This window comes from Primulina eburnea, chromosome 3, assembly GCF_022965805.1.
Source record: "Primulina eburnea isolate SZY01 chromosome 3, ASM2296580v1, whole genome shotgun sequence".
Classification (NCBI taxonomy): Eukaryota; Viridiplantae; Streptophyta; class Magnoliopsida; order Lamiales; family Gesneriaceae; genus Primulina; species Primulina eburnea.
In genome coordinates this window covers 7,258,515-7,270,578 of record NC_133103.1, presented here as the reverse complement: position 1 = coordinate 7,270,578, position 12,064 = coordinate 7,258,515, and the positions used below count along the sequence as shown (strand labels likewise).

Below are 12,064 nucleotides of genomic sequence, written 5' to 3'. Positions count from 1 at the left end.
GAAAATTGCTTTCGTGTATCCGTTGGTTGTTTCAACGAGTTCGTGATACGAAACTCGAAATGGGGTTTTCAAACACAAAGATTGTAATCTGTTTGGTGTTATTGTTTCTGTGATTTGGTTTCACTCAAAATATCCCAATATAATAAAGGAATCGCCAACAAAACTAGCAAGATTTGAAGAGTCGATCTTTTCTTATGAGAATGATTGACTCGTGAGGTTCCAGAAAGGTCCATCACTAAGAATTTCGCCACTTAAATCATTGAAAAGACACGTCAAATAGATTGTTGTGGTATACGTCTAGGACCTCCAAATTCACCATGCTGCCTATAGACATGGGGATCAACCCCTCAAATTCGTTTTGTGACAAAGAAAAGTTACTCGCTTGTCGGAGGGATTCGATTGTACTAGGAATCATAATGGAACATATTTAATTTGATACATAACTTTAATAGAGTATTTATTTTTATTTATAATCCTCAGTTTATTTTTAAAAAAATTTGCCTTCAAACATATAATAATAATAATAATAATAATAATAATAATAATAATAATAATAATAATAATAATAATAACAGGCTCGACAAGAAACAGAATAATTCCGATGAAATAGTATTCTGACTTATTCCAATAGAGTTAATTAGATTGACATTTTATAATGTTAAAACTAAGAATTATATTACTTTGGAGAGCACAAATTTAATATTTTTTTTAATATGACAACTTTTAAGGTACTTATTAGAAATAAAAATATTACCTAAAAATTGAAATTTTGATATTCTATAAAATATATTAATATTTTTTTTGGGGTATCTGTAGGGTTTCAATTCAATATAAAACGCAAGACGAAGAATAATCCGGCTATGTGTTTGTATTTGCCCACAGCGCTCCATTAACCCCCCTCCCTTTCAGGGGTCTCTCATTTCCCATGCGTTCGCAGTGCAACGGGCGGTCTCCGCTTCCATCCATCGCCGGGGGCGTGCGTCGTATATCGTCCGAAGACGCTGCCACCTAAATAGTACACTCCATTCTGATTTCCCCAGGTTTCTCTAGCCCCGATCGCAGCATCTTTCATTGTTCTAGGTCTCGTCTCCTATTTGTCATAAATTTGTATTTTTGCTGATTTTGTCGTTACTGATCAGTCGAGTTATTTTACGCAGCTTGTGATTTTGATTCTTTCAGTAAAAGAAGAGGTGCGTATTACTTACCGATTGATAAATATAACGGCTGGTGGGGCGTGATGGTTTTGAAGCTCGCTGGCCCTTTCCTTTTGTAAAAGCAGAACAAATGGGTAGCATCGAGCCATTTAATCGGTAAACGCGAAAACCACTTGACGATTGCTTTGTGTTTAATTAATTTCTCGTACTCTTGTTCTTTCTTGGGTTTGGTTGAAATTTATATATCTTCTTGTTAACATTGATCAATAGATTGGTGAAACTTGCGGCAAGAGCATTTTATGATGACATAACAACGAAAGGAGAAAACCAGCTCAAGACTGGAAGAAGTGATAACAGGGGCATAGCTGTGGTCATTCTTGATGCTCTTACTCGGTATTGCTCTTCTGTTTTAGCTACTTTGGCCAAATTTTGTGATCTTTTATTGATTTTCCTTTAGTTTATTATTGATTTAATTTATGTGGTACTTATCCAGTAACCTCTTGCTTTTCATCAAGAGAATGCTTGAAGAGTGATATATAGAGCTATGGCGTGTTTGAATTTTTTCTAGCGCATGGCATCACGAAGAAAAGTTCGTACTTTTGTCAGATTTATGAGTTCTATGTCTAGAATTAGTCCAAATACCATGTGTATGTAAACCTGCTAACTGCTTATCTTAACGAAAATTTTATGGAAAATTCGATTAGATTTGACAAGTATGAATAACAGTGGATCCCTTCAATCAGTGTGGACTTGTCAAATGACTCAAATCTAACAGTAGGTAGTGCATGGGATAAGGCTTGGAGCAGCATACTGTTTGTTATTCAAGAATCCCGTATATCACAAGGAGGGAATAGTTGCCACCCATGCAACATTTACTAGCTTTTCATTTTTAAGTCCCAGGTTCTAGGAGATAGGATTCCTAAGAGATAGAATTGGTTGAAAAAAGAGAGCTCTTGTACCAATGATCATCATCACTCCCTCATGATAGAGAGTTCGTGGCTTCATTCCATTAAGACTTAGAAATGTAGCTATAATTATATCTGTTTTGATAAATTAAAGTTGCCGTCTCCTCAGTTATATCAATACAGATGGCTGATTTCTATACCTTCTAAAAGGGCCTTTTTTATTGATCATAGAGATAGGTCTAGACCATCAACAGGTTCAGATTATGTAAACTAGTTTTTCTGGATGAGAAATTCTTCATTCTACTTGATAAATGTTTAAGGGAAGTCACGACAGTAGTAGTTATCCATGAAAAATAGAAATAAGTTTCACCCCCTCTTAAAAGGGACCCCGAAGATACAGAAATTCTTTTGCCCATGGGTTTATTCAATATGCGTACTTTGCAAAATACTGAATAATTTAATAGGTGTTCTCCAAAATATTTTAGCAAAGGCTAATAAAAAAGTAATAACATTCTGTTCCATGACTCATACACCTTATTTTACTCTGTTGGTTTCTATATGGTGTACATGGTTTAAAAAGAGCATGATAAAGACATTGATGCTATTCAATTTGATATTTTAGTGAACTACTGTGTATGTTCATCTGGAAGTCTAAAAGTGTTCAGTTGGTTTTTTATTGTTTTGTGACTACATGAAGTTGCATAGCACTTACACTTGTGAGTTTCCTGAGTTCCATATGAAATCACAACATGTTACTCAAAGCCATAAAGTTTTTTTTTCAAGTAAATACGGCTAGTTGTTTTTTATTAATATGTTTATTTATAGGTAACATGAAAGGTAACGTTAGCTGTCTTAGTGGAAGAATTTGTTGTAAAATTTTGAAAAGATTGAGTGGAAGTCTTAATCAAGCTATAAGTGGATCTTGTTTTATACTACATTGTAGCTTATGTCTACTGATTGTTCAAGCCCTCAAGGGGACAATGAGTGGTGAGTTTGGAATTATGAAATTGGTTGTTATTGGAAATAAAAATTTATGAATTCAACACTTTGATTTCATTTTGGTTTACTGGAATTGAGGATATTACGTGTGTGGGTAATGCCAATCTTAGTGGGCTCAGAGTGCGATTTGATAGAGAAGCTATGTAACCAAAAGTACCTTCTTTAAAATAAACAATTTTTTCTTATTCTAGAAAGTTATGTTTGGATGTAGAACTTAATTTAATAAACTTGATTAAAAAAAGTGCTTAAAAAGCAGTTTTCTAGCAGTAAAAGTCGTTTCTTCTAAGCTTCTTTTTCATCTTTTCCTCTAAAAATAAAATGGCCCATGTCCCCTACTATACTCAAACATGAAAACTAATTGGACTTGGACACCTAGAGAAGGCAAGATTAGATTTGTTTTAAGATGTGACTTCTATATCTGAACTGGATCTTGATGGACATTGAACTTTATTTTCATTATTTGTTTTAGACGCCAGTGGGTCAGGGAAGAAGATTTGGCTAAGGACTTGAAGCTTCACACAAAGCAACTTCGTCGAACTCTAAGATTTTTTGAAGAAGAAAAGCTTGTCACTCGTGATCACCGCAAGGAGGTTAGCTTTGCTGGTTGAGTTTTATGGCGGATAATGATTGTATCTCCAAGATTATGCACACAAGATCTCACAAATGCGTGTATGTATTTATTCACGCATATATCTAATTATTGGTTATGTGCCCTTGTTTGCACGTATGTAGTAGTATCATGTAACTTTATGAATGTGGCCATTTTTTTATACACATGCATGGAAGAGAGATGTTGATTGCACTTGTTTATGTGGTGCTTTGAGATACAATTTGAGAATTCAATGGAGAAGGACCAACCATCAATTAGAGTATATGTGTCCATATTAGAGCCAATAGTTTTCTTTTAAGTAGAAATGACCTATTCCCTCCTTTTTCCGTCGCTTTTAGTAGATTAGATTTTGCAAATCATGCTGCTATTTTAGCAGGCATTGTGTCATCCATTATGTCAAAGCATAATCATGTAATTGACCTTATAAATTTGGTTTTCTTGCTTGAAACCATTTCTTTGAATGCACGTGCTTGTTGTGTACTCTAGGCTATGAAATTCACTTCATCTAGGTAATAGAGGATACTCAAGGGTGGTTGGATTTGGTGGATAAATATCTCTGGTAGCTATGGAGAAGATAAGGAAAAAGTTTTTCTTTTTCTCCAAAATATAAAAATGTTTTCCACGGACGAATCATTTCTGAAGTTTACTTCCGTTTAAATGGATTTGGATCTCACCCATGATTAGCCATTCATACTTGTTTTGATTAGATCTAAACAGCTGATTTGCTCTCTTTGACCTGTTAACAGTTGTCTATGAATTATATTCTGAAAGCCATTTGTTTTCTAGCAAGGAAAATTGCAATTTTAATCTTCTTGTAAGTTGAAAGTTTTGGATTTTAGTCATGTAATTGTCCAAGTTTGGTTTCATACCATGACTTGGATTTTTTTGTCAAATTTGATTTCATACAATGAAATGGATTTTTTTTTTTGGTTTGGTACTCTTCTTACCCTAAACCACTACACCGGATATTGCTTATTTGATACCGATACTCTCATACTAGGCTCATGTGATAAGAATGAAACTTATATTAACAAATTAAAATTTATATATATAAAAAAGAAAGAAACGGCAAGCTTTTTTTCCCATTTTGAAGTATTGAGGGTCGTTTTATTTTTGTTTTTCTTTTTTTTCATCAAATGAATTTTAATTTGATTAATATGAGATTTATTCTCATCATATGTGCTACGTAGGAGAGAATCGGCGCCAAATAAACCATATTCAATTGATTTAGTGGTTTCAAACAAAAAAAAAGACCACGACAAATTCAAGATACTGAATGAAAACCAAAATTTGACAAGTTACATTAAATGACTAAAATTCAAAACAAGCCAACTTTCAGGACTAAAATTGCAGTTTCCCTTTATTGGCCTGAATTCTAAAGTAATCTCTAAGTCAACATGCTTTGGTCTTATTTACCCTTTTCCTTTCTTTTTGCTTTTGGAATACCTAGGATTGCTTTCGAAATATTATGAATAAATGCGCTTTTTTGTAGGATATATGACATGTCTCTGAAACTGGCACGGAGTTGGGCACCAGATGTTCATTTGCAGTTCTTTTTGTATTTTGTTTTGGGTATTGCCTCAAACTAATCTCTCTTTGATATTTGGTAGACTGCTAAAGGTGCAAAAATTTACAATGCCGCAGTGGCTGCCACAGCCGATGGTCAGCAAACCGGGAGAGAAGGCGATGAAAAGCTTAAGATGCATACACACTCATATTGTTGTCTTGATTATGCTCAGGTTTTTAGCTTCTGAAGCCTTCATAACTAGAAGATATATTGTAGTAGACTGATATTATTTGTAATAAGCTAGATACGCATGCTGAATTGCATGGTTATTTTTGAGAAATTTATTTCCGTTGAGGATGTTTAGCTACCTTGTTTATTTGAGAGACAAGGGCTTGCATCATAGAGAGAAGGTTTGTTGAACTAGAAGAAATGAGAATATTTGAGGAGTGAGAAGAAAAGAACCGCAAAGAAGGTTGAAACAGACAGGATGGTTTGTTGAGATGAAACAAAATCAAGCTTTTCTGCTTGCTTCGATGTTATATTAGCAATTTGTTACAGGCTCAGTTTTGGGGGTTTTCAGCTTGTTTACCAAGACAATGAAACATGAAGACATCAGTCCAAAGCCTTAGGTTTAATGCATGCAAGGAGGAGTTGGGAGGAGAGGGGGGGGGGGGGGTGGTTAGTTACTTTTTATAGTGGTCAGCTTCTGTGTGAGTGTAGCTAGCATCGGTAGGAAGAGGAGAAGTTTGTTCTGTTAGGACATTATCTTTGACAGGTTGGTCATTTTTTTGTGAACTCTTTTACCGTTAAAATCAATATATCACATTGCAGAGGTTTTATTCTTCTATGAATCTATTCTTGTCCACTTCTTATTTTGAATTCCAGTGGTCAGCAGTCTTATCACATTTCAACATACAATATCCTTTGAAGTTTTCACAGGATAGAGACTAGGTCTAACATTTCTCGATTTGTTTTCAATTTTCATGACAATATTGCATCAGATCGCATTTTGTGACCTTTTAAAAATGCTCGCCTTTTGTTTCTGATTGCTCATACTTCAGGAAATATGGTATCACAAATACAATTTCTTTTCCTAGAAGCACTAACCTTGTGTGTTAAAGTTTCTGATGGCTTGCATTTCATGAAACTATTAGATGATAAATCTCACGGTTTTTGTACAGATATTACTTTCATCCTGGTCGATCATTAGTATTGTTTCAGATTATTTTTATCTGCAATGTGCCTATTTTTTTATGCCACTGAGCATGATGTTTCATGTATAAATGGGCTGTCATGTATGCCATCTACACTCTATTTTGAGTTAGCGATAAAATAATTGTTTTTCTTCCAGATTCATGATGTGGTAAGGTATAGATTACATCGCATGAAAAAAAAGCTAAAAGATGAACTGGAAAGCAAGAATACGGTGCAGGAGTATATATGCCCAAACTGCAGTAAGAGGTTCTCATTCTCTTTCCCTCCCTTTTTTTTGCTTTAGCCTTTGTAGGAGAATTTGATAGTTTATGTCTAAAATATAACTATAGATATACGGCCCTTGATGCTCTTCGGTTGATTACTCCATATGATGAGTACTTTCACTGTGAAAGTTGCAATGGAGTTCTAGTCGCTGAGAGCGACAAATTAGCTGCTCAAGAATCAGGAGATGGAGATGATAATGCCAGGAGACGTCGCCATGAGAAATTAAAAGACATGCTAACAAATATGGAGGTTTGTTCTCTTGTAATTTATATTGAATTGTGTTGGCTTCACTCAACCTTCCTGAGTATATTTATGTGACAAAATGAAGAATCATGAACTCTTCCTAGTGCTATGAAACTACCAAGGTACATGTGGCATTTTTATAAGAAACCAAAGCTGTTTTTATTTTATTTGTAAGGATTAAAGTTTGCATAGATGATAAACTATCCTCGTTGATGAAAAATTGTGATTACAATGGACACCCCTGTTTGCGTTTCTAAGCATGTTGCAAATATATTACCCACAACTCTTAACCGGTACACTTGGCATATTATTTATTCCTTTTATATATTAAGGTGCTGGTTTTGAAATTTACTCAGTTTTTTTTTTCAGTCGAAACTTACTCAATTCAAAATTATGCTTACTACCATTATATCTTCTGTACAACATATTTATCTCTGTTATGGCATATCTAACGAGCTGCCCATTTAGTTATTGGCTCTTTTTAAAGATTAAGCGCTTGTGAACTCTTTTAGCAGGGGCTTGCCATCAAAAGCATTTGAACCTTATGAAAAATGGCTAATGTAACTGGACTCTTTTGTGTACACTTGTCTGATAGTTATCATTCTCTTGAAAACTACACAATAGAAAAAGTATTTCGAGTGTCATCTTAAAGAATGTGCGAAAAACCTTTTGTTTCTCTCTTTTCAGGTCCTCTGAAATTTTTCTGTTGTGCTCCATACACTTGGTTTTTAATTAAGCTAAGAAAGTTTGCTGGAGTACAGGATCAACTAAAACCACTGATTGATCAACTTGGAAGAGTTAAGGATTTACCTGTTCCCGAATTCGGATGTCTTCAAGCCTGGGAACTTCGAGCAAATGCCGCTGGCCGTGCTGGAAATGGAGACCTAAATTCCAATGATCCATCTAAATCTTTTCAAGGTCTTGGGTTCGGTGGAACTCCTATGCCTTACGTTGGGGAGACAAAGGTTACTTTCTATAATACCTTATTTTCACTTGCAAGAAGTTTTTATTTTATTTTGTTTCTTGAGTTGAAAGTATTAGGAGTCATAATATTTGGAAGTATGGACCGATTGTATGGTATATGCTAATTAGGGGTGTGAACAGATATGGTGGACTGGATTTCAAGCTAACTTTAGGCCGCATAACTTATATTGGGTCCAGATGATATAAAAGTATAACTCGCTCGGTTAAAATTGTTGTACATCGAGTTGGGTTTGGGTTAGCCCTGTTATTTTTTTTAATGAATAAGTAATTTTGTTTTTTAAGTATATGAGGTCAGGGAAAACATAAATATTATTCAAAAAATTATCTTTTAACTTATAATTATGTGATGTCTGTCCCCTTACGTGGATTATAAATACCCTGTCTGGATATAATAGGGGTTTTATTGGACTGGATTCAATCGAATGGGATTTCATAGTTATGATCAAATTTGCGGGTTTACAGATTTGGGTTGACAACCCTAATGCTAATCTTGTCAATTACCCTGCCACACCAAATCCTTCTCAAGATGCAACATTTTTACCAAGGAGAGGAGGATGGTCAGTGGTACGGAATTGATCAGGCTGTAGCATTTGATAGGTCCATATATTTTTTAGGATTGTCTGTTACTCGGATGCTCGATTACATGCTTTGAAATAATTGATCTCAGCTTCAGAAAGAGACCAAGCATGGGATAATCAATCGTACATAATCTTCCCAACCAAACTCTCTTCATTCTACATATATAACTGAAGGGTATGTGATTCTGGGTTGGAAAACCAGTAGGTTGGACAATGAGTTAGGCTGTACCACAGGTTGGGGTGGGCTGTAAGTGTGGGGGAGGCTCTTTGAGGGAATTTCGTCATCTTTTATCATGGTAAGGCCATGATGGATGACCGAGTCTGTTCTTCGCCAAAGATTAGATATCATTCGAAAGTGTGATCGGATTCTGTCCAATTATCAATTTTGGATATCAGAAAGACCAACCATAGATAGGTTGACATGAGATTTATTGGTTTTCTCATCCTACACATACCCCTGCTTAAGCAAATAATTCTTATTCTGAGTTGCAACTACTGTAGGCTGAAAGGTATGATCAGTATGATGCTTGTATTGCTGTTCTTTGTATGTCTAAGCGGCAATGTTAAGAACGCGTAAATATGGTGCATAAAGTATTTCTAGCCTGATCAACCTACTCAATCTACTCTGCAGATTATAAGCCTGTATTTTGCTTATTTACCTGATCCATATAAACATTACAAAAGGAACTGATGCTACGGATATCTCAAAGTTTGAATATTGCAGGTTGAAGTTGCTTTCACTGGAGATGATGTGAAAGGAGAAGATATAAAATCAATTAATACTAATCCATCTATGAAAATTTTGCCTCCATGGATGATCAAGGAAGGAATGAATTATACGAAAGAGCAACTTGGAGAGACCAAGCCAGAGGCAAATATAGGTGGTAAGTTGGAGAAGTTGGAACTTTCGGATGACAAGAAATCCACAATTGTAAATAATGAAGCAAAGAATATTCAGGTGCGATCTGGCTTTACAGGTTTTATCAATTTTCATTGAGTTTTTTTTTTTAAAACTTTCACAGGGGTTTTTCTTAATATTTATGCTGGTGTTGATTTTTTATTCTGAAATATGCATTTTGTTTTGCCAGGATGAATGTGTGAAAGCTTATTATGCTGCTATACTTCAGTGCCAACGTGAACAAGAGGAAATGGCCAAGACACATGAATCACCTAATGCTACTACCTCCGCTCAAGTATCGCTCACACTCACGGAGCGTCAAGTTGGCGTCAAGTCGAAACGTGATGATTATGAAGGAGAAGATGTTGAATGGGAGGATGCCCCTCCTACTGGTAAATATCGTCATGCTCTTTTCCTTTGATTTATTTCCAAATTTTTGTAGAGTATACTATTTAAATAGCAACTGGAATTGGATTTTCCGGTCATTCGGAATATTAAGAGGAATATAGGAATCGAGCCGAATATGATGGAAAATTTAAGGCTCGAATTTGACTCGAAATAGATATATTTAAGATCGATTCGAAGATCGAAAAATTTTAAATTTTTTATTCGAGCTCGGTTCAAATCAGGGCTCATGTTCGAGTTCCGCTCGAAATTCGAACATATTAGTTAGTTTTTTGAATTATTGTTCAAAAATAAATACTTAAAAAGCTTGAAATCTATTTATTTAATATCTATTTTATTAATAAAATAACGAGGCTCGCGAACTATCGAACAATATAATTTGAGCTCGAGTTTGACTAAAAATAAATTCGAACAAGTTCGAGTTCGGCTCGAATTTGATACTTGCGAATACAAGTCAAATATTTTTGAGCTGGCTCGAAAAGCTCGCGAACCGCTTGATTCGTTTAAACTCTTAGGCAGGACAAGCTACACTAAGAACTTACCAATATCCCTTTCTGAACTGTGTGCTCCTGTTTCTGAACGATGTCTCTTTGCAAGCACTCAAACCGCAATAGAGTACAACTAGACGTACTCAGAAGAAATTTGTAATTTGCTCGTATCGTTATTTTGATGAGCCTTTGACAAAAATATTTGCTTATTGCTTTGTCTCAGCTAGCACATCTGTTCATTATAAGGTCGACTTAAATGTAGAAGCAGAAGCTTTTGAAGATGATGAAGACGATGACATCGTCTGGGAGGAAGGCTAGATAGCCAAATGATGCAAATCAAGAAATTACATCTACTTTTGGGGTTGTTCCTATTACTTGTGGCTTCAAAATGATTTACCTCATCTTACTTCGATCAGCTCTATGCTTACAAATTTTAGATTAATTGTTTAGGTGATAGTGAATTCATCAATCTTGGTTTTTCTTTCGACTTCTGCCTTTGTCTTCAGAGGTGGTTGTGTTATATAACACTATATTTAAGAAGGTTAAGATCATGGTTACGTAAAATTGTTGAAAATTGTTAATTTGAGGGTGCTTACATAATAAATAAGTAATGATATAGTTTTGGCTGTTGCAATACTATTTCGGTTATTATGGTCATGGAGTGAATTATGGTCATTTTTCTTTAGATTCATTCTTCTGTCGCTTACTTTTCCAACGAAGTCAATTTTCATTTATTTAATCTGAATGACTTTGAATTAAAATATATATTACCAATATGTTAATTCAAACATAGAGAGAGATGCAAGTATTTTCTGTCTTCTACGATAATTCTCCGACACTGATGATTGGAGGTTTATTTTAATGCCATCCATGTTCGTGAGGAGTAATGATTATATTAAAATTAATTTACCCTACTTACCATATATAATAATACAAATTTCATCCAATCTGCATTAATCTTGTCAGTCAACCATTTGACATGTTAATCTCTACATATGTGTGTATGTACCATGAATGTCAAGCTTGTCAGATAAATTATCGTGTCTTGAACATGCAACATATATATGCATTCCACTTTGAATTTTATGTAGAGTATATGTCTAATATAGCATAGTCAATGCTGTTAATTTGTTCTAATACAAACAACAGTATGTTCATGTTTAGTTAAAAGAGTTGAGTTGGATTAGAATATATCAGTTATACAATACTTATAATCGAGAATAAAGTGGGAGAACTTGATTAATTTCTTATAATATATAGGGAATGTTGTCAACCTTATTTTTAGATGACAAAATAAATATATAAATCACTGTTTTTAGGAATACTCTCTTGTGGAAATTAAATTAATTTAAATAAAAAGCATATTCTATTATGCTGTTCAAAAAGTCCATTAGTTCTAATCCCAAATGAATAATGTCATTATGCAATTGGGTGAATCATTTAAAAAATACAAATTAAAAACCCCATAATACTATAAAGACAAAATTTGTTAGTTATAAAATTAATGAAAAAGATTTATAAGTGGATAATTATCATTTAATGCACGCTTAAGTAGAAGCAAAAAGTATGCGGCCGTCGAGGGGGAGACGACAAATCAGGACAGGTGTCAGAATATTCCGTCAAATTTGTCGGTTAGATTGTTTGACCATAGTCCCAATTCACGGGCTGTCAACAGTCCGTTACCTTGAGAAACTACACAAATGCCCCCTACATTATTTTCCTAATTTATTAAAATTTATTTATGGACAATAATATTTACATCCCATCTCACGTAATATTTACCAAAACTCTATTTATTCAGAAATTGGAATGAA

At 34.4% G+C, this 12,064-nt stretch overlaps 1 protein-coding gene across 3 annotated transcripts; it reads left to right on the top strand.

Moving 5' to 3' along the window:
- The first annotated feature begins 862 nt into the window (after positions 1-862).
- LOC140825882 (uncharacterized) lies at positions 863-10,899 on the top strand. Of its 3 annotated transcripts, none has more exons than XM_073187900.1 (11): positions 863-1,015; positions 1,158-1,310; positions 1,425-1,547; positions 3,528-3,648; positions 5,279-5,407; positions 6,527-6,636; positions 6,720-6,903; positions 7,659-7,862; positions 9,184-9,417; positions 9,548-9,749; positions 10,474-10,898. In XM_073187900.1, the coding sequence occupies exons 2-11, from the start codon at positions 1,285-1,287 to the stop codon at positions 10,566-10,568; spliced, it is 1,428 nt and encodes a 475-aa protein (XP_073044001.1). In that variant the 5' UTR covers positions 863-1,015; positions 1,158-1,284; the 3' UTR covers positions 10,569-10,898. The 3 variants fall into 3 exon arrangements, with proteins under 3 accessions (XP_073044001.1, XP_073044000.1, XP_073044002.1); XM_073187899.1 differs by having other exon boundaries at positions 881-1,080; XM_073187901.1 differs by lacking the exons at positions 863-1,015; positions 1,158-1,310; positions 1,425-1,547 and having other exon boundaries at positions 3,619-3,727; positions 10,474-10,899.
- Positions 10,900-12,064: the final 1,165 nt, after the last annotated feature.

Bases quoted from the DNA above. Each gene is read 5' to 3' on its own strand.
- LOC140825882 (XM_073187900.1), top strand. From the start codon at position 1,285: ATGGGTAGCATCGAGCCATTTAATCG. The intron at 1,548-3,527 runs GTATTGCTCTTC...TATTTGTTTTAG, and splicing joins ATTCTTGATGCTCTTACTCG to ACGCCAGTGGGTCAGGGAAG. The intron at 9,750-10,473 runs GTAAATATCGTC...GCTTTGTCTCAG, and splicing joins GGAGGATGCCCCTCCTACTG to CTAGCACATCTGTTCATTAT.